The sequence below is a fragment of the Coregonus lavaretus genome, assembly GCF_964263955.1.
Source record: "Coregonus lavaretus genome assembly, chromosome: 15".
Classification (NCBI taxonomy): Eukaryota; Metazoa; Chordata; class Actinopteri; order Salmoniformes; family Salmonidae; genus Coregonus; species Coregonus lavaretus.
In genome coordinates this window covers 14,243,462-14,268,938 of record NC_140002.1, presented here as the reverse complement: position 1 = coordinate 14,268,938, position 25,477 = coordinate 14,243,462, and the positions used below count along the sequence as shown (strand labels likewise).

The 25,477-nt window shown below is 45.5% G+C and overlaps 1 protein-coding gene across 1 annotated transcript in view; it reads right to left on the bottom strand.

Annotated features, from left to right (window-relative positions):
* The window catches only part of LOC311142252 (MAP/microtubule affinity-regulating kinase 4-like), a gene marked incomplete at both ends in the record, with an annotated part of 37,241 nt that extends 24,738 nt beyond the window's left edge, over window positions 1–12,503 (bottom strand). The window contains 4 exons of the mRNA XM_084177872.1: window positions 3,493–3,541; window positions 5,389–5,442; window positions 6,318–6,515; window positions 12,453–12,503. Of these exons, the coding sequence (XP_084033998.1) occupies window positions 3,493–3,541; window positions 5,389–5,442; window positions 6,318–6,515; window positions 12,453–12,503 (352 nt within the window). The remainder of the gene's footprint in view (window positions 1–3,492; window positions 3,542–5,388; window positions 5,443–6,317; window positions 6,516–12,452) is intronic.
* Window positions 12,504–25,477: the final 12,974 nt, after the last annotated feature.

Here is a 25,477-nt window from a genome sequence, read left to right as displayed (position 1 = left end):
AAACGGCGCCAACCGTGCCGACGACGGACACCCGAGAGGCAACCCCAATAAAAAAAATTGGGGGGGCACACGGCGTGGATGACGAGGCAGCAGGAGGCAGCGACAGGGCGAATCTGCAGACTAGGAGAGGAGGCCACCAGGTTACGGGGGTTATTGGTCCAGAGGGAGCAGGAGTTAATTGGTCAGAGGGAGGAGCTACAGGAGGCGATAAGGGAGAAGGAGAGTGTAGAGGCACGGCGAGAGGAGCTGGTTAGGCAGCAGGAGCGGGGGTTTATAAGGGAACCCAGTCCCGCTCCTCGCACCAAGAAAGTGGTGTGTGTCACCAGTCCGGTCCGGCCCGTTCCTGATCCCCGCACTAAGCCAGTGGTACATGTTCCCAGTACGGCCCGACCCATTCCTGCTTCCCGCACAAGGCCAGTGGTGTGTGTTCCCAGTACAGTCCGGCCCGTTCCTGTCCCTCGCGCCAAGCCAGTGGTGCGCGTCGCCAGCCCGGTCCGGCCTGTTCCTGCTCCTCGCACCAAGCCAGTGGTGCGCGTCGCTAGCCCGGTCCGGCCCGTTCCTGCTCCCCGCACTAAGCCAGTGGTGCGTGTTCCCAGTCCAGCCCGGCCAGTTCCTGCTCCCCGCACCAAGCCGGTGGTGCGCGTCGCCAGCCCGGTCCGGCCCGTTCCTGCTCCCCGCACCAAGCCAGTGGTGCGCGTCGCCAGCCCGGTCCGGCCTTTTCCTGTCCCTCACGCCAAGCCAGTGGTGCGCGTCGCCAGCCCGGTCCGGCCTGTTCCTGCCCCTCGCACCAAGCCAGTGGTGCGCGTCGCCAGCCCGGTCCGGCCTGTTCCTGCCCCTCGCACCAAGCTAGTGGTGCGCGTCGCCAGCCCGGTCCGGCCCGTTACTGCTCCCCGCACCAAGCCAGTGGTGCGTGTTCCCAATCCGGCCCGGCCAGTTCCTGCTCCCCGCACCAAGCCGGTGGTGCGCGTCGCCAGCCTGGTCCGGCCCGTTCCTGCTACCCGCACCAAGCCAGTGGTGCGCGTCGTCAGCCCGGTCCGGCCCGTTCCTGCTCCCCGCTCCAAGCCAGTGGTGCGTGTGTCCAGTCCGGCACGGCCCGTGCCTGTTCCACTGGTGCCTGGTCCGGCACCGGTCAGCTGCTCAACTCCGGAGCCAGAGCAATCCGCTCCACCGGGGTCCGGTCCAACTCCAGTCAGCGGATCCACTCCGGAGCCAGAGCAATACGCTCCACCGGTGCCCAGTCCAGCTCCGGCCAGCGGCTCCAGTCCGGAGCCTGTACAGTTCGTTCCACCGTCGTCGGGTCCAGCTCCAGTCAGCGGTGCCAGACCAGACCAGGGGCGCAACAGGGAGGTGTAGAGAAGGTGGTGGTTACGCCCGGAGCCGGATCCGCCTCCGAGGCGGAATGCCCACCCGGCCCCTACCCTGTTATGTTTATGGGGTGCGGTCGGAGTCCGCACCTTTGGGGGGGGGGGTACTGTCACGCCCTGGCTCTGGGGACTCTTAAATGTTGAGCCAGGGTGTGTAGTTTCTATGTTATATTTTCTATGTTGAGTTTCTAGATCGTGTAGATCTATGTTGGCCAGGGTGGTTCCCAATCAGAGGCAGCTGTAGCTCGTTGTCTCTGATTGGGGCCCATACTTAGGCAGCCGTTTGGCACCAGTCTGTGTGGGATCTTGTTCCGTATAGGTATGTTATTAGTCTACCTTGGACTTCACGTATCGTTTGTTTGTTGTTTTGTTCGTGTTCAATACGTTAATAAATATGTACGCTTATCACGCTGCGCCTTGGTCCGTCTCTTCTGTAAACGTCCGTGACAATAATGACAAAGCGAAAACAGGTTTTTTGAAATTTTAGAAAATGTATAACAAATATTTTATAAACAGAAATACCTTATTTACATAAGTATTCAGACCCTTTGCTATGAGACTCGAAATTGAGCTCAGGTGCATCCTGTTTTCATTGATCATCCTTGAAATGTTTCTACAACTTGATTGGAGTCCACCTGTGGTAAATTCAATTGATTGGACATGATTTGGAAAGGCATACACCTGTCTATATAAGGTCCCACAGTTGACAGTGCATGTCAGAGCAAAAACCAAGCCATGAGGTCGAAGGAATTGTCCGTAGAGCTCCGAGACAGGATTGTGTCGAGGCACAGATCTGGGGAAGGGTACCAAAAAATGTCTGCAGCATTAAAGGTCCCCAAGAACACAGTGGCCTCCATCATTCTTTAATGGAAGAAGTTTGGAACCACCAAGACTCTTCCTAGAGCTGGCCGCCCAGCCAAACTGAGCATTTGAGGGAGAAGGGCCTTGGTCAGGGAGGTGACCGAGAACCCAATGGTCACTCTGACAGAGCTCTAAAGTTCCTCTGTGGAGATGGGAGAATCTTCCAGAAGGACAACCATCTCTGCAGCACTCCACCAATCAGGCCTTTATGGTAGAGTGGCCAGACGGAAGTCACTCCTCAGTAAAAGGCACATGACAGCCCGCTTGGAGTTTGCCAAAAGGCACCTAAAGACTCTCAGACCATGAGAAACAAGATTCTCTGGTCTGATGAAACCAAGATTGAACTATTTGGCCTGAATGCCAAGCGTCACATCTGGAGGAAACCTGGCACCATCCCTACGGTGAAGCATGGTGGTGGCAGCGTTATGCTGTGGGGATGTTTTTCAGCGGCAGGGACTGGGAGACTAGTCAGGATCGAGGGAAAGATGAACAGAGCAAAGTACAGAGAGATCCTTGATGATAACCTGCTCCAGAGTGCTCAGGACCTCAGACTGGCGCGAAGGTTCACCTTCCAACAGGACAACAACCCTAAACCCACAGCCAAGAGAACGCAGGCGTGGCTTCGGGACAAGTCTCTGAATGTCCTTGAGTGACCCAGCCAGAGCCCGGACTTGAACCCGATGTAACATCTCTGAAGAGACCTGAAAATAGCTGTGCAGCAACGCTCCCCATCCAACCTGACAGCGCTAGAGAGGATCTGCAGAGAAGAATGGGAGAAACTCCCCAAATACAGGTGTGCCAAGCTTGTAGCGTCATACCCAAGAACACTCAAGGCTGTAATCGCTGTCAAAGGTGCTTCAACAAAGTACTGAGTAAAGGGTCCATTTTTTTTTCTTTATAAATTAGCAGACATTTCTAAAAACCTGTTTTTGCTTTGTCATTATGGGGTATTGTGTGTAGATTGATGAGGGGAAAAAACAATTTAATCAACTTTAGAATAAGGCTGTAACCTAACAAAGGGGTCTGAATCCTTTCCGAAGGCACTGTAGACATAGTGTGATCATGTGAATGACACAGACACACAGCATAAACACCAGCACAAATGCATATGATGGTTCAGTACCTACTAGCACAAATCCTTGATAGAAATATAGAATAGATACAACATAGCCCGTATCAACATAAACAAACCACACACACACACACACACACACACACACACACACACGTACACACACACACACACACCCTTAATGCAGGCCCTTACCTATGTTTGGGTGATTTAAACCTTTCATTATCCGAACCTCTCGAAAAAGCTATGAAAGGCAGAAGGATATGTGTTAGAAGTGAATAGAATACAAATAATATATATAGAACATATTCATATGGGGTCTTCAACTGAGAGTAAATGTTACAGCAATGTGTACCATGTGTTCTTTCAACATTTTATGCATTTTCAATTCATACTGCTGTAAGGCTTACACTTACAGTATTGGGAAGAAATCAGTTCAAATGCTTTGTCATAAAGCAGGATATTTAATTTGAGCCATCCATCTGGCTCATCTGGTTCACAATACATATAAGCTCCTAGCTTTGGGACACAACATCAGGAGTCTGTGTATTGGTTGGACTCCCTGAGCTGTGCCTCGTTCTGGTGGTTGGTGACAGAAAATAACCATACCACAATATAGCCGGCTTCACCCCAATAAAAGTTTCAACGTTTCCTGTCAACAAAAGTATAAATCTGTAGCAACTCTACTTACCAGACGTTAAGTGAAATGTGTCCCTCGATATCAATTTTTTTTTTTTATCCTCCTATTTTCCTACTGTGTAAACAGCGGTAGTCTCGCGTGAAGTGCGTGGTCTAATGGCAGCCCGCTGTCTAACTCGGCAGGAATATGGTGGGGTTCAAATCACTCGCTTTTCTATCCACTATCCTCCCCCTCTTTCTATATGTCTCTCTCTCCCTCCGTTTCCTCCTTCATTCTATCCTTTATTTTCTCAGTCTAAAGACTCTTGCGATGCCCAACGTCACTGTTGCCATAGCGACCCAGGTATTAAGACTAGGCCCTTCCCCGCTTCTCCAGCTGTGCCAGTGGGAATTTTGGGATACGATGTGTTTTGCCGTCGTCATCCTGAAATCCCAGAATTCCACAGACCAAACATGCCCCAGGCCATTCGCTATCTGACCTACTGTCACTGATATACCATTAATACAGTATATAGGGTACATTTACAGACAGATGCATTTGATTGTCAGTGTTATACCCATTTTATGAGATAAGGCTTATTAGTGCAAGTACTTAAATTGACACAGTTCTGACCACCTCTAGATAGCATTAACACTACCTAACGCTTCGCTCTCTCACCCCCCTCTCTCCTCTGTCTCTTTACCTCCCCCAACTCTCTCTTTCCCTCCCTTCTTTCTGCGTAACAGACCAGATTATGTTAATATGGCCTCTTTCATGTCTTCTGTATTGAGGATTTTCTCTAGCCACGGGCATGTAAAGCAGCCTGCTATCAACGCCAATTGTAGAGCGTTCTCTCGTCGCTAGCCAATCCCAGCCCGCTCTCGTCAATCTAGGCCAAATCTGATAGATAGTAGGTGTAGTCTCCGACAATGGCCCAATCGCATTGTTTGGTCTCAAGCAGCCGCCCAATCAGTCTCCTCTCTTGCACCGCTGCCCAATCGGAGATAAGTGAGAGAATTGCGGTGGATTTATCAAGGAAGGGCATAGGCATATGATCACAGATCCTGGTAAGACATGCCATCCAGGCAAGAACAGTGCATGTCAAGGGAAAGACAAAGTAGCCATGCATTAGAACCCACGCAGTGGCCATCTTTCTCTCTCACCACCCCCCCTTGCATCTCTCTCTCACCACCCCCCCCTTTCTCTCTCTCTCTATATATATATCTCTCTCTCTCACTTTCACTCTCTCTCTCTCTCTCTCTCTCTCACTCTCCAGAGTAGCCGCGCTCCACAAAAACTCTCTCAGGTTTCCAGCTACTTCACTTTAGTCATTCAGTCATTGAATCAACTCACTTAATAAAGATGCCCCTGCCTGCTTACTCTGTGTAATGTCAATGGGAAAAGAGGGAGTTTATTAAGCATTTAAAGTCAGGTCCACCGTGACTGAGAAAACACAAATGGCCAATACTCACCTTCTGTAGGCTGGTTGGATTCAACTGAGTTTTGTCAATGATTTTTATTGCAACCTGGAGGAGACATGAGGAGAACATGAGGAGAACTTGGAGTCAGAGGAAGCGAAGAAGGACATTTTACAAACAAGCACAACGAGAAGACAAAAACATCCCAGTAGAAATACTAGTGGTCACTAAGGCCAAAGCTAATGGGGATCCATCTTAATAAAAGAACAACCACAACTACAGATCCCCCTCCCATCCACTTCCTACCCCCACCACTCACTCTACTCCTATCCATGACCAAGTCTCACCTCTCTGCCCTATATCCCAAGTCCCCCCCAATCACTACAACAACCCAATCCCAAGACCAGGATTCCCCAACTGATGGCCCGTGGGCCGAATTTGGCCCGCAGGTGGTTTTATTCCCCCCTCCCCCCTCTCTCTCTTGCTCTGCCTCTCTCCACCTCCCCGCTTCTTTCTGTCTCCGTCTCTCTCTTTCTCCGCCTCTCTCATTCGCTCTCTCCACGCTTCTATCTCTCTCTCTCTCTCCGCGCCGCTCTTTCTCTCTCCCCGCCTCTCTCTCTCTAATTGTTGGACATAAAAGACTGTAAAAACACCAAAAATCAGCTCCAAGTGATTTTAATTCTGGAAATCTGTTCCCAAGTATTCCCACGCATAATAGAGAGACACGTGATCGTATACAAATGTAAACAAGGTTTGAAATGATTATGTTTTAGTCAAATATTATATCTGTTTTGGTATAAATATGGTGAAGCTTCCGGCTATGCTGGGTCTAGGGGTCGATTTGAGATTGGGCCCCATGCATCCATCCAACCCACTACCATATAAATATACACTATTTCATTCTATTTCTATGGCCACTACCCTTCCTTTGCATCATGTACCTTACCCAACAACCCCCCACCCTCCCCGTGCCCCAGCCTCACCTCCTTGCCCGTCAGGATGTGGCGGGCCAGCTTGACCTTGGCGAAGTTGCCCTTGCCGATGGTCTTGAGCAGGCGGTAGTTGCCGATGTGCGGAGTCTCGTCAGAGCAGGAGGCAATGGAGTTCCTGCAGCGGGCGCCCAGCGAGCGGCTGGACAGGCTGGTGCCCTTGTCTGAGCGGCTAGCAGCTAGGGACACATGCTGGGGGGAGAGTAGTGAGGGGAAAGGGGGGGTCACAACCAGCACCCTCATGACAACGACCACGCAAAGCCTGGGAACTCCAAGACCCTTTTCACACTATTCTGCCGACCCGAAACATACACTGAACAAAAAATATAAACGCAACATATAAAGTGTTGGTCCCCTGTTTCATGAGCTGAATTTTTATTTTTTCGCATACATTTTCTATATTCACAAAAAGCTTATTTCTCACATATTTTGTGCACAAATTTGTTTACATCCCTGTTAGTGAGCATTTCTCTTTTGCCAAGATAATCCATCCACCTGACAGGTGTGGCATATCAAGAAGCTTATTAAACAGCATGATCATTACACAGGTGCACCTTGTGCTGGGGACAATAAAAGGCCACTTTAAAATGTGCAGTTTTGCCACACAACACAATGCCACAGATGTCTCAAGTCTTGAGGGAGCATGCAATTGGCATGCTGACTGCAGGAATGTCCACCAGAGCTGTTGCCAGATAATTGAATGTTAATTTCTCTACCATAAGCTGCCTCCAACGTCGTTTTAGAGAATTCTAACCGGCCTCACAAACGCAGAGCACGTGTAACCACGCCAGCCCAGGACCTTCACAAACTCATTCTGATTGGCTAGGCCTAGCTCCCCAGTGGGTTGTCCTGGCTGCCAAGTGGGTGGGCCTATTTCCTCCCAGGCCCACCCATGGCTGCACCCCTGCCCAGTCATGCGAGATCCATAGATTAGAGCCTAATGAATTTATTTCAATTGACTGATTTCCTTATATGAACTGTAACTCAGTAAAATCTTTGAAATTATTGCATGTTGCGTTTATATTTTTTGGTTCAGTATACTTAGATGGCACTGATATTTTCTTTTCACATTGCTTTCTCCAGTACGCTTCCAGCAACTATGTTGGATGCGTAACCAGGCCAGCCAAGTGCAGCTCGGCTCAGTGGGGTGAAAAGGGTACAAGGCCAACTGAGAGACCAATAGCCCTTTTACACTACTGTGCCAACAGCTGACCTGAACCACACTACTGTGCTGGCTCGGATGGAAGGAATTGTATTTTCACATGGCCCCTTCTAGCACGGTTTCAGCAACTATGGTGGATGTGTAACCAAGCCAGTACAGTTTGGCTCGGCTCAGCTCGGCATGGTAGTGTTTAAGGTACTACTCTACTGGACTGGACATATAGCACGGTGGCTCTGGCTCTCCAATAGGACAGGGTAATACTGAGAGTGAATAGATCTAAGTAAGATAACAATGTTACATCAGTGTTTTCCCTAGATCCATTTGACCTGAAAGCAACACCCAGGACTGCTGGTACACCATAGTTCTACACTGAAATTATATTCTAAGTTGGTATATTATCTTTGATTTGGACATCATCATGCCTGGGCTACATTCAACAGGGCACAATGTTGTGGAACGTTTAGATAGAAACATATAATGTAGAACAGACATGTCTCTCTACACACATGTAGACTAAGGAACCATGTTCTATTCATGATATTTCTATTTGTGACGCTCCACACTGTAAAAAGTACCCAATTGTCATACTTGAGTAAAAGTAAAAGGTACCTTAATAGAAAATGACTTAAGTGAATGTCACCCAGTAAAATACTACTTGAGTAAAAGTCTAAAAGTATCTGGTTCTAAATGTACGTAAGTACAGTGGTGGAAAAGTAGTCAACTGTCATACTTGAGTAAAAGTAAAAAGTACAAGTAAATGCAATATATCAAATTCCTTATATTAAGCAAACCAGATGGCACCATTTTCATGTTTTTTTTAAATTTACGGACAGACAGGGGCACACTCAGACATAATTTACAAACTGAGTAGTTGTGTTTAGTGAGTCCGCCAGATCAGAGGCAGTAGGAATGACAACTCGTTATATTTATAAGTGCGTGAATTGTACCATATTGCTGTCCTGCCTGAGCATTCGAAATGTAACTTTTGGGTGTCAGGGAAAATGTATGGAGTAAAAAGTACATATTTTCTTTAGGAATGTAGTGAAGTAAAAGTAGTCAAAATATAAATAGTAAAGTACAGATATCCCCAAAAACGACTTAAGTAGTACTTTAAAGTATTTTTACTTAAGTACTTTACACCACTGGTGACTAGTCACATGATGTCCGTGTAAAATACTTAGTCAGGGGCCAAGATGACCGATGTCATTTCTAGCACTACAAATACTGAGCTAGTGTACCTCAAACCTGGGTTCAAATACTATTTGAAATCTTTCAAATATTTTGAGTGTTTGCTTTAGACTGCCTGGAGTGCAATTTGGGCATGATTTGCAATTTTGGGAGTTTTCTATCAGTTCCATTGCAAGAGGCAAGCTCAATCAAACACAGCTAAAGTATTTGAAATGATTTCAAATAGAATCTGAACCCAGGTGTGGTATGCATCACATGCTAGTAAGTGCTCGATTCCAGAACCCAACAGCTTTAGTACTAGGTGCTGTGAAGATCCAGTCCAAAGCTTGAGTCATGGCTAATTTTCAGTCATCCAGGCAGGCAGCAGAGCATAAGAAAAAGAACACCAATATGTTTTTTACAGGAACAAAGATAAATGTACAGCTCCTTGTCATGTGATCAAAAGGAAACAGGGCCCCAAAAAACGAGAGAATGAGATGCCAGTAGGAGAGAGAGAGAAAATACAGAGAGAAACAGAGAGAGAGAGGCGGAGAGAGAGAGAGACGGAAAGAGAGAGAGAGAGAGAGAAGCGCAGAGAGAAAGAGGCGGAGAGAGAGAGCGGAGCGAGAGAGAGGCAGCGAGACAGAGAGGCGGAGAGAGAGAGCGACGCTGAGAGAGAGCAGCGTGGAGGGAGAGAGAGAAGCACGGAGATAGAGAGAGAGAGATGCGGAGAGAGAGAGATGCGGAGAGAGAGAGAGGCGGAGAGAGAGAGAGAGGCAGAGAGAGAGCGAGCGAGAGAGAGAGCAGATGCAGGCACAGTGGTCCCTGGCCAGTCTCGAGGCCTGAGGCTTAACACTTCCATCCCCTCAGCATGTCCTCCTGCTTTCTGCCTGAATGGCAACCTATTCCCTTTAAAATGAACTACTTTTGAATAGGGCCCATCTGGTCAAAAGTAGTACACTAAATAGGGAAGAGGCCCATGGGGCTCTGGTCCAAAGTAGTGCACTATATAGGGAATAGGGTGTCATTTGGGATGCAGTAGTACACTAAATAGGGAAGAGGCCCATGGGGCTCTGGTCCAAAGTAGTGCACTATATAGGGAATAGGGTGTCATTTGGGATGCACATTTGCAATAAAGACATGGTCTCCACATAAATATTTGCTTCATCAAACAGCTCCTTGATAAACACACATGTCAGCAGAGAAATTACCATTTATGGAATCACATCTAAAGAGGAACCCCCATAAACAAGTGCATAGTAGGTTAACATTTACATTTTAGTCATTTAGCAGACACTCTTATCCAGAGCGACTTACAGTTAGTGAGTGCATACATTATATTTTTCATACTGGCCCCCCCGTGGGAATCGAACCCACAACCCTGGCGTTGCAAACGCCATGCTCTACCAACTGAGCTACATCCCTGCCGGCCATTCCCTCCCCTACCCTGGGCCAATTGTGCGCCGCCCCATGGGTCTCCCGGTCACGGCCGGCTACGACAGAGCCTGGATTTGAACCAGGATCTCTAGTGGCCCAGCTAGCACTGCGATGCAGTGCCTTAGACCACTGCGCCACTCAGGAGACTTGTAAGCAAATTAGATAGGCCTACAGTGCATTTGGAAAGTATTCAGACCCCTTCCCTTTTTCCACATTTTGTTACGTTACAGACTTATTCTAAAATTGATTAAATTATTTATTTTCCTCATCAATACCCCCTAATTACAAAGCGAAAACAGGTGTTTTGAAATGTTATCAAACTAAAAAACAGAAATACCTTAATTACATAACTATTTAGACCCTTTGCTATGAGACTCGAAATTAAGCTCAGGTGCATCCTGTTTCCATTGATCATCCTCTACAACTTGATTGGAGTCCACCTGTGGTAAATTCAATTGATTGGACATGATTTGGAAATGCACACACCTGTCTATGTAAGGTCCCACAGTTGACACTGCATGTCAGAGCAAAAACCAAGCCATGAGGTCGAAAGAATTGTCCGTAGAGCTCTGAGACAGGATTGTGTCGAGGCACAGATCTGGGGAAGGGTACCAAAACATTTCTGCAGCATTGAAGGTCTTCAAGAACACAGTCGCCTCCATCATTCTTAAATGGAAGAAGTTTGGAACCACCAATACACTTCCTAGAGCAAGAACCCAATGGTCACTCTGACAGAGCTCCAGAGTTCCTCTGTGGAGATGGGAGAACCTTCCAGAAGGACAACCATCTCTGCAGCACTCCACCAATCAGGCCTTTATGGTAGAGTTGTCAGACGGAAGCCACTCCTCAGTAAAAGGCACATGACAGCCCGCTTGGAGTTTGCCAAAAGGCACCTAAAGGACTCTCAAACCATGAGAAACAAGATTCTCTGGTCTGATGAAACCAAGATTGAACTCTGTGGCCTGAATGCCAAGCGTCACGTCTGGAGGAAACCTGGCACCATCCCTACAGTGAAGCATGGTGGTGGCAGCGTCATACTGTGAGGATGTTTTTCAGCGGCAGTGACTTGAAGAATAGTCATGATCGAGGGAAAGATGAACGGAGCAAAGTACAGAGATCCTTGATGATAACCTGCTCCAGAGAGCTCAGGACCTCAGACTGGGGCGAAGGTTGACCTTCCAACAGGACAACAACCCTAAGCACACAGCCAAGACAACGCAGGAGTGGCTTCGGGACAAGTCCCTGAATGTCCTTGAGTGCCCTAGCCAGAGCCCGGACTTGAACCCAATCAAACATCTCTGGAGAGACCTGAAAATAGCTGTGCAGTGACGCTCCCCATCCAACCTGACAGAGCTTGAGAGGATCTGCAGGGAAGAATTGGAGAAAGTCCCCAAATACAGGTGTGCCAAGCTTGTAGGGTCATACCCAAGAAGACTCAAGGCTGTAATCGCTGCCAAAGGTGCTTCAACAAAGTACTGAGTAAAGGGTCTTAATACTTATGTAAATGTGATATTTCCTGGTTTTTTACATTTATTTCTGCAAACATTTCTAAAAACCAGTTTTTGCTTTGTCATTATGGAGTATTGTGTGTAGATCGATGAGAAAAACTACAATTTAATCAATTATAAGAATAAGGCTGTAACAAAACAAAATGTGGAAAAAGTCAAGGGTTCTGAATACTTTCCGAATGCCCTGTACATACATTCTGTTTAATGCTAATCTCCATTGTTGCTTGTGCAGGCCCTACTGCTACTGGCTGGAGTGTCAGGCTGTAGCGGATGGCGCTGCGCTGTTTGACCTGGATAGCTCTGGATAGTCCGCTATACGCAGCAATCAATTTCATTTTGCACAACATTGTATGCAATGATCCGAAATAGTTATTTTAAAATCAATTTGACTAGGGAAATTCTCGTTTTTATTAATCTGAATGGTTGTATGCCAGTTTTAACGGCTTTTCGGCCACACAAGTGGAATACACGGACAGTATGTGACATCACTATCTATAAAGCGTTATAAATAGCTGACGGTTAGTATGAAGCTTCTGCGCATATCCACTGTCTGAGTGTTATCGTATGCGGATGGACTCATCCCGGTCTGTTCGCCTATAGCCATCAGCTCTTTCGCTGTTTAGACGTTCAAGGATACGGCCCATTTTGAGAGAACCTGCTATGCTAAATATCCATCCTCTCATAACCGGGCTCCTTTTTCAAACAACCAAAATGAATACACCATATAATATGCGCTACAAATAAATATGGCGAATGTAAGGCGCCATGTTATGACCCATAGTTCTATAATCCACATAGGATGCAGAATTTCTGCATGCACACAAATTATGGGGATAGCCTAATAATTCCACTTACATGGTCCGTGCCCCTGTCGTTCCCAGACGGTAACGCAGAACGAGAAGACATTTTCCCTGAGTTTTTCCCGAATTACTGTTTGTTTTCGCTTATAATATTTACAGGATCAGGCTCCACTGATAATATCATCTGCAGCTGCGACAACGTCCCAATCAATCTGTTCTTCTCCAACCCGCGAAACCGTGATCGAGAGGAGACTTCTGCCTGTCATTGCAGCAGCAGCCAACCGATATATGGGGTGTCCTCAAGCAAGCTGCATTTCTCTGGCAAAATTTGCTCAATTCGGTAATGTTTCACCAAAAGCAACGCAACCCCACGACTACGTCAATTATGGACTAAAACAGGGTGATGTTTGGCCAAAGCCCAATGTTTCTGTAGCGACTCTCCACCCCCTGTCTCAGTTCGGTATCCAAAACAAATATGGCTTCGGGAGGAGCGTCTCCGTTTATCATAATAAAACTGTATTATTTATCAATGCCCCATCGCTGTCCTGCATGCAACCGACGGCGATTGCATCAAATTCACGGGAAAACATAGGGTATCTTGCACGAAAAGGCCGAATCGTTCATAACCGGATAGTCCTGGCGGCTGCTCCGTGAGATGCGCCAATTCTCCCGTCAGAGACGCTTACTGACACATCCACCGACCGAAAACGCACTGCTTATTTTACGAGTGTAAACTTCAGCGTAAAATAAACCTCTCCAAAACTGCAGAGGGAATAAGCGTGTTTAAACCACTGTCTTATATGCCTACTGCATCATTTATTTAGCCTATTGTTTGCTCTTGCATTTGTATCCCAACCGTTACTGCACATTACGATCGGTGATGTCCTGATTGGTTAGCTATAGACTAAGTCAGTATTTAGATAAACAAACACTCACCTCGCCACCCTCTCCAATCCATCCATCCATTTTTAAGGTATTCTCCCAACCAAAGGCATCACTCCAGACCAGGTGCACAAATTGGGATTCTTGAAGGCTAGCCTACAGATCGACTAATAGACATTGTCTACACTCTAAAAATAAAAGGTTCCTTAAGGGGTTCTTCAAATTGAAACTGTGGGGGAACCCCTATAAGTTCTTTGAAGAACCCCTTTTAATGGATCCTCATAACCTTGTGCGGTTCATTTTTGAACTACCCCCCTCCTCTAATAATAATAATAATTAATAATATTATGCATAACAATAACACAATATTTTAGTTCTCAATGTTTTATGATTTTAGTGGCAAAGCAGAATAAAAAAATGTATATATATATTAGGGAAACTCCCAGCAGAGCCCTAAGTCCAATGGGTATATCCTCTGCACTCTAAAAATTAGGGGCTCAACAAGGGTTCTTCTAAGATCCTCAATGTTTGAAGATCGTAGGGTTCTTGGCACTGAAAATTGCCCCCAAAAGGTTCTTTCAAGAACCCCATAGGAGGTGGGGTTCATCGAGGAACCTCCTTAGTTGGTGGGGGTTCTTCCAGGAACCTAACTGCCCAACTGAAACATTTGGATTTGAATTTGAAAGGACAGCAGGTGCAGGCACTTACCTTAAATTGAGGAGATCTTTACATTTCAGTTAAGGTTTGTCCCTTGTATGATCTAAATTGATATTGTTTTATGATGATACCATCTATCTTTTCATATTTGTGCAAATCTTTCTAAAATAGAAAATGGACACAATTCAAAGGATATCAATCAACAAAGAGGTAAGACTATGAAGGCTATAAGAATATGTTGAAGGCTAGCTGTATTGGGTGAAGATGACTGAACTGCTCACTTTTGTGTCTGTCTGCAGGTATACAGACGAGGAGGCATGCAAAGGTATGTCAATGGGTATTGGTGTGTTATGCATATCACATGTACTATTCTCCTCCCTTACCTCTTCAATGAAAATCCCATAGGCCTCTACATTATGGACAAGGTATGTGTATGAAAACAATTATCAAAAAAAATAATCATTCACATTTACTACAAAAAGCAAGGTATGAATACTGTTGTGTGCATTCTTTCTTAAAGATCTGTATAATTACTTTTTTTTTTGGAGTCATAGACTTCACCCTCACTACACCTCTGAATATAACAGGAAACATGTTCGATCAACATGCACTGGTAAACTCTGCTGGGAGTTTACCTCATATTTAGATTTTTTATTCTGCTTTGCCACTAAAATCATAAACACTGACAACTAAATGTTGTGGTTATTGTTATGTGTATTATTATTCATAATAATATGGGGGGGTAGTTCAAAAATTTACCCCAAAAGGTTATTCAAAAGGTTCTTTGAGGATCCTTTAAAAGGGGTTCTTTGAAGAACCCTTTTCCTCAAATAACTTATAGGGGTTCCCCCACAGTTTCAATTTGAAGAACCCCTAAAGGATACTCCAGGAACCTTTTCTTTTTAGTGTGGCATGTTGATGTTAATGTGTTGATATTCTCCATATCCATAGCCAGAATGATTTTGCAGTGCATAGTGATCGAATAGGTTTCCTGTTATATTCATTAAAGGTGTAAGGAGGGTGAAGTCTGTGAATCCCAAAAATAGTAATTATACAGATTAACAAAACATGCACACGACAGTATTCATACCTTAGTTTTTGTGGTGAATGTACATTTCAAAAATTTTTGATAATGGTTTTCATAAACATACAGTGAGGGAAAAAAGTATTTAATCCCCTGCTGATTTTGTACGTTTGCCCACTGACAAAGAAATGGTCAGTCTATAATTTTAATGGTAGGTTTATTTGAACAGTGAGAGACAGAATAACAACAACAAAATCCAGAAAAACGCATGTCAAAAATGTTATAAATTGATTTGCATTTTAATGAGGAAAATAAGTGTTTGACCCCCTCTCAATCAGAAAGATTTCTGGCTCCCAGGTGTCATTTATACAGGTAACGAGCTGAGATTAGGAGCACACTCTTAAAGGGAGTGCTCCTAATCTCAGCTTGTTACCTGTATAAAAGACACCTGTCCACAGAAGCAATCAATCAATCAGATTCCAAACTCTCCACCATGGCCAAGACCAAAGAGCTCTCCAAGGATGTCAGGGACAAGATTGTAGACCTACACAAGGCTGGAATGGGCTACAAGACCATCGCCAAGCAGCTTGGTGAGAAGGTGACAACAGTTGGTGCGATTATTCGCAAATGGAGGAAACACAAAATAACTGTCAATCTCCCTCGGCCTGGGGCTCCATGCAAGATCTCACCTCGTGGAGTTGCAATGATCATGAGAACGGTGAGGGATCAGCCCAGAACTACGCGGGAGGATCTTTGATCTCAAGGCAGCTGGGACCATAGTCACCAAGAAAACAATTGGTAACACACTACGCCGTGAAGGACTGAAATCCTGCAGCACCCGCAAGGTCCCCCTGCTCAAGAAAGCACATATACAGGCCCGTCTGAAGTTTGCCAATGAACATCTGAATGATTCAGAGGAGAATTGGGTGAAAGTGTTGTGGTCAGATGAGACCAAAATCGAACTCTTTGGCATCAACTCAACTCGCCGTGTTTGGAGTAGGAGGAATACTGCCTATGACCCCAAGAACACCATCCCCACTGTCAAACATGGAGGTGGAAACATTATGCTTTGGGGGTGTTTTTCTGCTAAGGGGACAGGACAACTTCACCGCATCAAAGGGACGATGGACGGGGCCATGTACCGTCAAATCTTGGGTGAGAACCTCCTTCCCTCAGCCAGGGCATTGAAAATGGGTCGTGGATGGGTTTTCCAGCATGACACTGACCCAAAACACACGGCCAAGGCAACAAAGGAGTGGCTCAAGAAGAAGTACATTAAGGTCCTGGATTGGCCTAGCCAGTCTCCAGACCTTAATCCCATAGAAAATCTTTGGAGGGAGCTGAAGTTTCGAGTTGCCAAACGTCAGGCTCGAAACCTTAATGACTTTGAGGATCTTAGAAGAACCCTTGTTGAACCCCTAATTTTTAGAGTGTTGTCAAATCGGTAGCCTGGATAGGATCTAACAGTTTCTCAGTCATAGGGTTGCAAAATTCCTCCAACCAGAATTTTGGGAAAGTTTGTCAACCCTAAGCTAACACTTTTCCTAACCTTAACCTAAATCTCTTAAACTGCTGTGTTATTTATCCAAACTGCTAAGTCAATTATCCTAACCTTTGTCATTAGTTCTCTTAACCTGCAACATAAATTCTCCTAAGCTTTGTCTTTACCACAAATTCTAATGAAGCATCAAGCGGCCTGGTCTAAGAGCAAGACGTATAATACGTTACGTCAGCCAATTTGTATAATATTGTATGACGGGTAAGACGTATGATAATACATCCTCCAATTCAGATGATATTGTACAACCGCAATTCCATTCGTAACGTAACATATCATACTAAATGGAGGGACACAAATGTACATCCCAAATCCTAAGAATTTCCCTGAATCCATGTTGTGGTATTTGATTCCAGGTACAAATCAATGCCATTGTGCCCCTGAGCAAAGCCCTTAACCCTAAATTGCTGTCCATCCAGCGGTGCTGCTGTGGCTGACCCTGTGCTCTGGTCAAAAGTAGTGCACTATATAGGGAATAGGGTGGCATTTGGGATGTAAACCCTGTCTATATGCAGCATTGTCTATCAGCACATACTAACCCATGAGTTTGGTGATATTGATGCTAGAGCAACCAAGTAGATTGGGATCCTTTCCTATTCAGGTATGGGCCTTGTTCCAATACACACAACATGCATCTTTCCTCCCTTCCTTCCTCGAGCTTATGTGAATTGGTGAAATGAATGCAGTGGAAAGCTTGATGTTATATCGGTGATTACTTAATATGCCATTTAGCAGATGCTTTTATCCAAAGCGACTTACAGTCATGCGTGCATACATTTTTGTGTATGGGTGGTCCCGGGGATCGAACCCACTACCCTGGCGTTACAAGCGCCGTGCTCTACCAGCTGAGCTACAGATTACTTCAAGGAAGGGTGAAAGGATAGAAGGAAGGATGTATTCAAACAAGCCCTTGGTCTACCCAGCAGGGGCACAAGCCTGCAGCAGTGCTTTAAAGCTTCCAGCAGATGATAGCAGTGTGTTGCTTTCACTATCCAGTTCCAGAGAACCAAGTACCCTGTCTGACTGGCTGCCCCATCACATCTGGGCCTACAGTATGTTTACAAAACGTCTCAGAGTAGGAGTGCTGATCTAGGATCGGTTTTCCTTTTTAAATTATAATCAATAAAATTGTATGGACATGGAGGACCTTCATATTGTAATGTCAGAACTATAGCCTGTGGTGTATATGGCTCTGTTGTGTGACCTGTTGTCATCTGTGTCAATGTAGATTATAATTTAGATCTTTACTCAAGAATGTGAGACAAATTCCTGCAAAGGCCAATAGAGAGAACTGAACTTGGTTACTTTTGACTGGCTCTGAGGTAGGCCTACCTTGTTCTGATCTAATGAGGCATTTACAATTTTCATTATTATTATTATTTTTATCTATACGCTATCATCATTGATCAGCAGGAAAACCTGTGGATTGTGACAATAAACGAGAAACATTTTGTTCATTTGGAGGGTCATAAGAATATTCAATTTTATTTGAGGTGTGTCAAAATGCAAACATTTAGGAAATAATTGATTCAGCATCCTAGCTTTCTTTGCTACGCAATGCTGTACCTCTCCTAGCCTCTGAGTGGCGACAATGACCAGTGTTTGTAATATAATTACCAACCAAACTGGAGTAAGCATTCAGCGTGCATGAAGTCCCCTGCTGGTTTACCGTTTTTTTTATCCCTTTGGTACTATTTTCACAAGTATGTGTTAACATTTCACAACTCTTGGTACAAAACTCAAAACAGATCATCAAAGCGGATGTTTTTTTAAGCACATTTTCAATTGACTAAGTACAACACACAAAATCACACAGTCACTTTTTCACCAAACCTAATCAGTGTTTCATCTATAAATACCTTTCATATAAAGTAATTGCCTTTCACAATGCAATGCTCACAGTACTTTTCATATGATTCTCTTCTCATTTGTTTAAATACCTTTGACCATCACTTAATCCAACTTTGCTTAATGTTTATACACTTAACAAATTGGGAAACCTATAGATTTTAAACTGGTTTGTCTACTACAATGCCTTGCAAAAGTATTCATCCCCCTTGGCATTTTTCCTATTTTGTTGCATTACAGCCTGTAATTTAAATGGATTTTTATTTGGATTTCATGTAATGGACATACATAAAATAGTCCAAATTGGTGAAGTGAAATGAAAAAAATAACTTGTTTCAAAAAAATCAATAACGGAAAAGTGTGGCGTGCACATGTATTCACCCCATTTGCCATGAAGCCCCTAAATAAGATCTGGTGTAACCAATTACCTTCAGAAGTCACATAATTAGTTAAAGTCCATCTGTGTGCAATCTAAGTGTCACATGATCTGTCACATGATTTCAGTATATATGCACCTGTTCTGAAAGGCCCCAGAGTCTGCAACACCACTAAGCAAGGGGCACCACCAAGCAAGCGGCACCAAGGAGCTCTCAAAACAAGGTCAGGGACAAAGTTGTGGAGAAGTACAGATCAGGGTTGGGTTATAAAAAAATATCAGAAACTTTGAACATCCCACGGAGCACCATTAAATCTATTATTAAAAAATGGAAAGAATATGGCACCACAACAAACCTGCCAAGAGAGGGCCGCCCACCAAAACTCACGGACCAAGCAAGGAGGGCATTAATCAGAGGAGGTTGGAGTATCTGTCCATAGGATCAATTTAAGCTGTACACTCCACAGAGCTGGGCTTTATGGAAGAGTGGCCAGAAAAAAGCCATTGCTTAAAGAAATAAATAAGCAAACACATTTGGTGTTCGCCAAAAGCCATGTGGGAGACTCTCCAAACATATGGAAGAAGGTACTCTGGTCAGATGAGACTAAAATTGAGCTTTTTGGCCATCAAGGAAAACGCTATGTCTGGCGCAAACCATGTTTTTCATCGGCAGGGACTGGGATACTGGTCAGAATTGAAGGAATGATGGATGGCGCTAAATACAGGGTAATCCTTGAGGGAAACCTGTTTCAGTCTTCCAGAGATTTTAGACTGGGACGGAGGTTCACCTTCCAGCAGGACAATGACCCTAAGCATACTGCTAAAGCAACACTCAAGTGGTTGAAGGGGAAACATTTAAATGTCTTGGAATGGCCTAGTCAAAGGCCAGACCTCTATCCAATTGAGAATCTGTGGTATGACTTAAAGATTGCTGTACACCAGCGGAACCCATCCAACTTGAAGGAGCTGGAGTAGTTTTGCCTTGAAGAATGGGCAAAAATCCCAGTGGCTAGATGTGCCAAGCTTATAGAGACATACCCCAAGAGACTTGCAGCTGTAATTGCTGCAAAAGGTGGCTCTACAAAGTATTGACTTTGGGGGGGTGAATAGTTATGCACGCTCAAGTTTTCTGTTTTTTTGTATTATTTCTTGTTTGTTTCACAAAAAAAAATATTTTGCATCTTCAAAGTGGTAGGCATGTTGTGTAAATCAAATGATACAAACCCCCCAAACATCAATTTTAATTCCAGGTTGTAAGGCAACAAAATAGGAAAAATGCCAAGGGGGGTGAATACTTTCGCAAGCCACTGTAGGTGACCCCTTTACCTTGACAGGCCTGCTCAATTTCATTGAGAAACACAATGAGGTGCACAGCGTTGTGGGATCCAAGTAATGGCGTACGTCCTACCACACCATCTTCAGAGATAGCTGTGCACATGGAGCTGTTTCTCCCACGTTGTCCAGGCACTTGGACGGTCGCCCGTTAACCACACATCCTCCGAGAGCACCTTGCCATAAGGCAAAAGTGATAACTAAGTGGCTCGGGGAACAAAACATCGACATTTTGGGTCCATGGCCAGGAAACTCCCCAGACCTTAATCTCATTGATAACTTGTGGTCAAATCCTCAAGAGGCGGGTGGACAAACAAAAACCAAAAAATTCTGACAAACTCCAAGCATTGATTATGCAAGAATGGGCTGCCATCAGTCAGTTCATTGACAGCATGCCAGGGCGGATTGCAGAGGTCTTGAAAAAGAAGGGTCAACAGTGAAAATATTGACTCTTTGCATAAACTGTCACACCCTGGTTCTGGGACTCGTTATGTTGAGCCAGGGTGTGTGCATTCTATGTGTTTATTTCAATGTTGGTAGTTCTGTTGTGTCTATTTCTAGGTTGTTGTATGTTTGTATTGAGTGACTCCCGATCGGAGGTAACGAGTGTCAGCTGTCGGCTCGTTATCTCTGATTGGGAGCCATATTTATACTGTGTTTTCACCTTGGGGTTGTGGGTTTTTGTTCCGTGACGGTATGTTTAACCGTGGACTTCACGAATCGTGTTTTGTTTATATTTAGGAACTTTAATTAAATTAAGTCATGTTTATTTCACACGCTGCGCCTTGGTCTACTACTCCTTACCCAGACGATCGTGACAGAAAAACCCACCAAGAAAGGACCAAGCAGCGTGTCCAGGAATCGGCAGCCTGGATGTGGGAGCAGCGTCGGAGGGACGAGAGGCACCCCCAAGAATTTTTTAGGGGGGGGCACAGGGCATGGACGACGGGGCTGACGGAGGCAGAGAAGGGGCGAATTCAAAAGGCCACCAGGTTACGGGGGCCACTGGTCAAAGTAGGGAGAGGAGATGTAGAGGCACGGCGAGTGGTACTGGGGTGTATTACCAGTCCGGTCCGGCCCGTTCCAGTTCCCGGGGTAGAGCCAGTGGTGTGTGTCCCCAGTACGGTCCGGCCTGTTACGACCCCTCGCACCAAATGGACGGTGCGCGTCGCCCAGCCCGGCCTGTTCCTGCTCCACGCACAAGACCTACGGTGTGCGTCGTCAGCCCAGCCCGGCCTGTTCCTCCTCTACGCACAAAGCCTACGGGGTGCGTCGCCAGCCCAGCCCGGCCTGTTCCTGCCACCCGCACCAAACCTACGGTGCGCGTCGCCAGCCCGGTCCGGCCTGTTCCTGCCACCCGCACCAAGTCTACGGTGCGCGTCGCCAGCCCGACCCGGCCTGTTCCGGCCACTCGCACCAAACCTACGGTGCGCGTCGCCAGCCCGGTCCGGCCTGTTCCTGCCACTCGCACTAAGCCAGGGGTGCGAGAAGTCAGCCTGGTAAGGCCCGTTCCTCCTCCACGCACAAAGCCAGGGGTGCGAGAAGTCAGCCTGGTAAGGCCCGTTCCTCCTCCACGCACAAAGCCAGGGGTGCGAGAAGTCAGCCTGGTAAGGCCCGTTCCTCCTCCACGCACCAGGCCTACGGGGTGCGTCGTCAGCCCTGTCCGGCTCGTTCCTGCTCTCCGCACCAGGTCTGTGGTGCGCGTCGCCAGCCCATTCCGGTCCATTCCTGTTCCACGCACCATGCCAGGGGCGCGTGTCGTCAGTCCGGCTCCGGCCAGCGGGGCTAGACAGGACCAGGGGTACTGTGGGGGGTGTATCGGAGGGTGGTGGTCTAGGCCGGAGCCAGAACCGCCACCGAGGAGGTATGCCCGCCCAGCCCTCCCCTGTTAGGGGTTTTTGAGGCGCGGTCGCAGTCCGCGCCTTTAGGGGGGGGTACTGTCACACCCTGGTTCTGGGACTCGTTATGTTGAGCCAGGGTGTGTGCATTCTATGTGTTTATTTCAATGTTGGTAGTTCTGTTGTGTCTATTTCTAGGTTGTTGTATGTTTGTATTGAGTGACTCCCGATCGGAGGTAACGAGTGTCAGCTGTTGGCTCGTTGTCTCTGATTGGGAGCCATATTTATACTGTGTGTTTTCACCTTGGGGTTGTGGGTTTTTGTTCCGTGACGGTATGTTTAACCGTGGACTTCACGAATCGTGTTTTGTTTACATTTAGGAACTTTAATTAAATTAAGTCATGTTTATTTCACACGCTGCGCCTTGGTCTACTACTCCTTACCCAGACGATCGTGACATAAACTTAATGTAATTGTCAATAAAAGCCTTTGACACTTATGGATTGCTTGTAATTATACTTCGGTATACCATAGTAACATCTGACAAAAATATCTAAAAACACTGAAGCAGCAAACTTTGTGAAGACCAATACCTGTGTCATTCTCAAAACTTTTGACCACGACTGTACAGAAATAAAATGTGGTTTGTAAAGTATAAACATCTAAATTACATGTATGGTACATGATAACCATATGTTATTGCTAATTGATTTCACATAGTGATAACCACAATTGGTCACCATATAAAAAACATGGAGCAGGATAGACAGCAAGGGAGAGGAAGAAATCAAAGACAAGGGGCCTGTCAGAGAGGTGGGCATGGGCCCCGTCAAAGAGGTGGACATCAGAGAGAGGGAGGCAGACTGCAGGGAACTGTTGTGTCTAATGAAGTCCAGGCCATCGTTGTTGACCATGTGGTAAAAAGAGGCCTTACCATGGCAAAGGCTGCCAGATTAGTTCACCCCAGTCTGAAAAGCTCAACTGTCAATTCGATCATGAAAACATTTCACCAAGAAAACCGGTAAGTCTGCAGGATATGCACTATACTTTACCATTACATTTAAAGTAAATGACATATTGTAATGCATGTAAATTCACAGAACATGTTACAGTATTCTTACAGTATGAGCTATTGACAGTATACTCTGTTCTACCCTCAGAAGTGACAGAAGACGCCATGGTGGTGGCCGTGTGCTGACCGACCAGCAGTGGTTGAAATGGTGAGAGCAAGGAATGACATACGGCTGTCCGAAATAAAGCAGGCTATTGAGGAGAACGATGACACCTTTGCCAATGTGGCATCCATCAGCCTACCAACAATCGCCCCGCCTTTTGAAGAGGCACCAGGTATCTATGAAACACATCTACCTAGTGCCTTTTGAGAGAAACAACGACCGGGTGAAACAATTGCTGGCCGAATATGTTCAGGAACAGCACTATATACTGCGTTACTGTTACTATTTGATGCACATGTTACTTCACAATATCATATTGGAACTATACTGTAATAAGAACTTGATGCTGCTGGGAACCGTAAGTATATCTTTATTGAAGAAGTGGGCTTCAACCTGGCCAAAACTCAGCGCCGTGGGCGGAACCTCATTGGTTAACGGGCGACCGTCCAAGTGCCTGGACAACGTGGGAGAAACAGCTCCATGTGCACAGCTATCTCTGAAGATGGTGTGGTAGGACGTACGCCATTACTTGGATCCCACAACGCTGTGCACCTCATTGTGTTTCTCAATGAAATTGAGCAGGCCTGTCAAGGTAAAGGGGTCACCTACAGTGGCTTGCGAAAGTATTCACCCCCCTTGGCATTTTTCCTATTTTGTTGCCTTACAACCTGGAATTAAAATTGATGTTTGGGGGGTTTGTATCATTTGATTTACACAACATGCCTACCACTTTGAAGATGCAAAATAATTTTTTTTGTGAAACAAACAAGAAATAATACAAAAAAACAGAAAACTTGAGCGTGCATAACTATTCACCCTCCCAAAGTCAATACTTTGTAGAGCCACCTTTTGCAGCAATTACAGCTGCAAGTCTCTTGGGGTATGTCTCTATAAGCTTGGCACATCTAGCCACTGGGATTGTTGCCCATTCTTCAAGGCAAAACTGCTCCAGCTCCTTCACGTTGGATGGGTTCCGCTGATGTACAGCAATCTTTAAGTCATACCACAGATCCTCAATTGGATTGAGGTCTGGGCTTTGACTAGGCCATTCCAAGACATTTAAATGTTTCCCCTTCAACCACTCGAGTGTTGCTTCAGCAGTATGCTTAGGGTCATTGTCCTGCTGGAAGGTGAACCTCCGTCCCAGTCTCAAATCTCTGGAAGACTGAAACAGGTTTCCCTCAAGGATTACCCTGTATTTAGCGCCATCCATCATTCCCAGCCCTGCCGATGAAAAACTTGGTGGATGGTGTTCTCGGGGTGATGAGAGGTGTTGGGTTTGCGCCAGACATAGCGTTTTCCTTGATGGCCAAAAAGCTAAATTTTTGTCTCATCAGACCAGAGTACCTTCTTCCATATGTTTGGGGAGTCTCCCACATGGCTTTTGGCGAACACCAAACGTGTTTGCTTATTTATTTCTTTAAGCAATGGCTTTTTTCTGGCCACTCTTCCGTAAAGCCCAGCTCTGTGGAATGTACAGCTTAAAGTGGTCCTATGGACAGATACTCCAATCTCCGCTGTGGAGCTTTACAGCTCCTTCAGGGTTATCTTTGGTCTCTTTGTTGCCTCTCTGATTAATGCCCTCCTTGCCTGGTCTGTGAGTTTTGGTGGGCGGCCCTCTCTTGGCATGTTTGTTGTGGTGCCATATTCTTTCAATTTTTTAATAATGGATTTAATGGTGCTCCGTGGGATGTTCAAAGTTTCAGATATTTTTTATAACCCAATCCTGATCTGTACTTCTCCACAACTTTGTCCCTGACCTGTTTGGAGAGCTCCTTGATCTTCATGGTGCCTCTTGCTTGGTGGTGCCCCTTGCTTAGTGGTGTTGCAGACTCTGGGGCCTTTCAGAACAGGTGTATATATACTGAAATCATGTGACTGATCATGTGACACTTAGATTGCACACAGGTGGACTTTATTTAACTAATTATGTGACTTATGAAGGTAATTGGTTGCACCAGATCTTATTTAGGGGCTTCATAGCAAATGGGGTGAATACATGTGCACGCACCACTTTTCCGTTATTTATTTTTTTGAATTTTTGGAAACAAGTTATTTTTTTCATTCCACTTCACCAGTTTGGACTATTTTGTGTATGTCCATTACATGAAATGCAAATACAAATCCATTTAAATCACAGGTTGTAATGCAACAAAATAGGAAAAACACCAAGCGGGATGAATACTTTTGCAAGGCGCTGTATTATGGAAATTATAGATTTTCTGTAAATTCTGTTGGGTAATGTAAGTGTATTGCCTAATGTGAAAACTGTAATTTACAGTACTGTAGCATATTACTTTCAGCACTTCTAAGGGTGATTTGAAATACGTATCTTGCATTGTTTGCTATTGGATTAACTGGTAGTTAAAACGACTTGAGAATATATCATT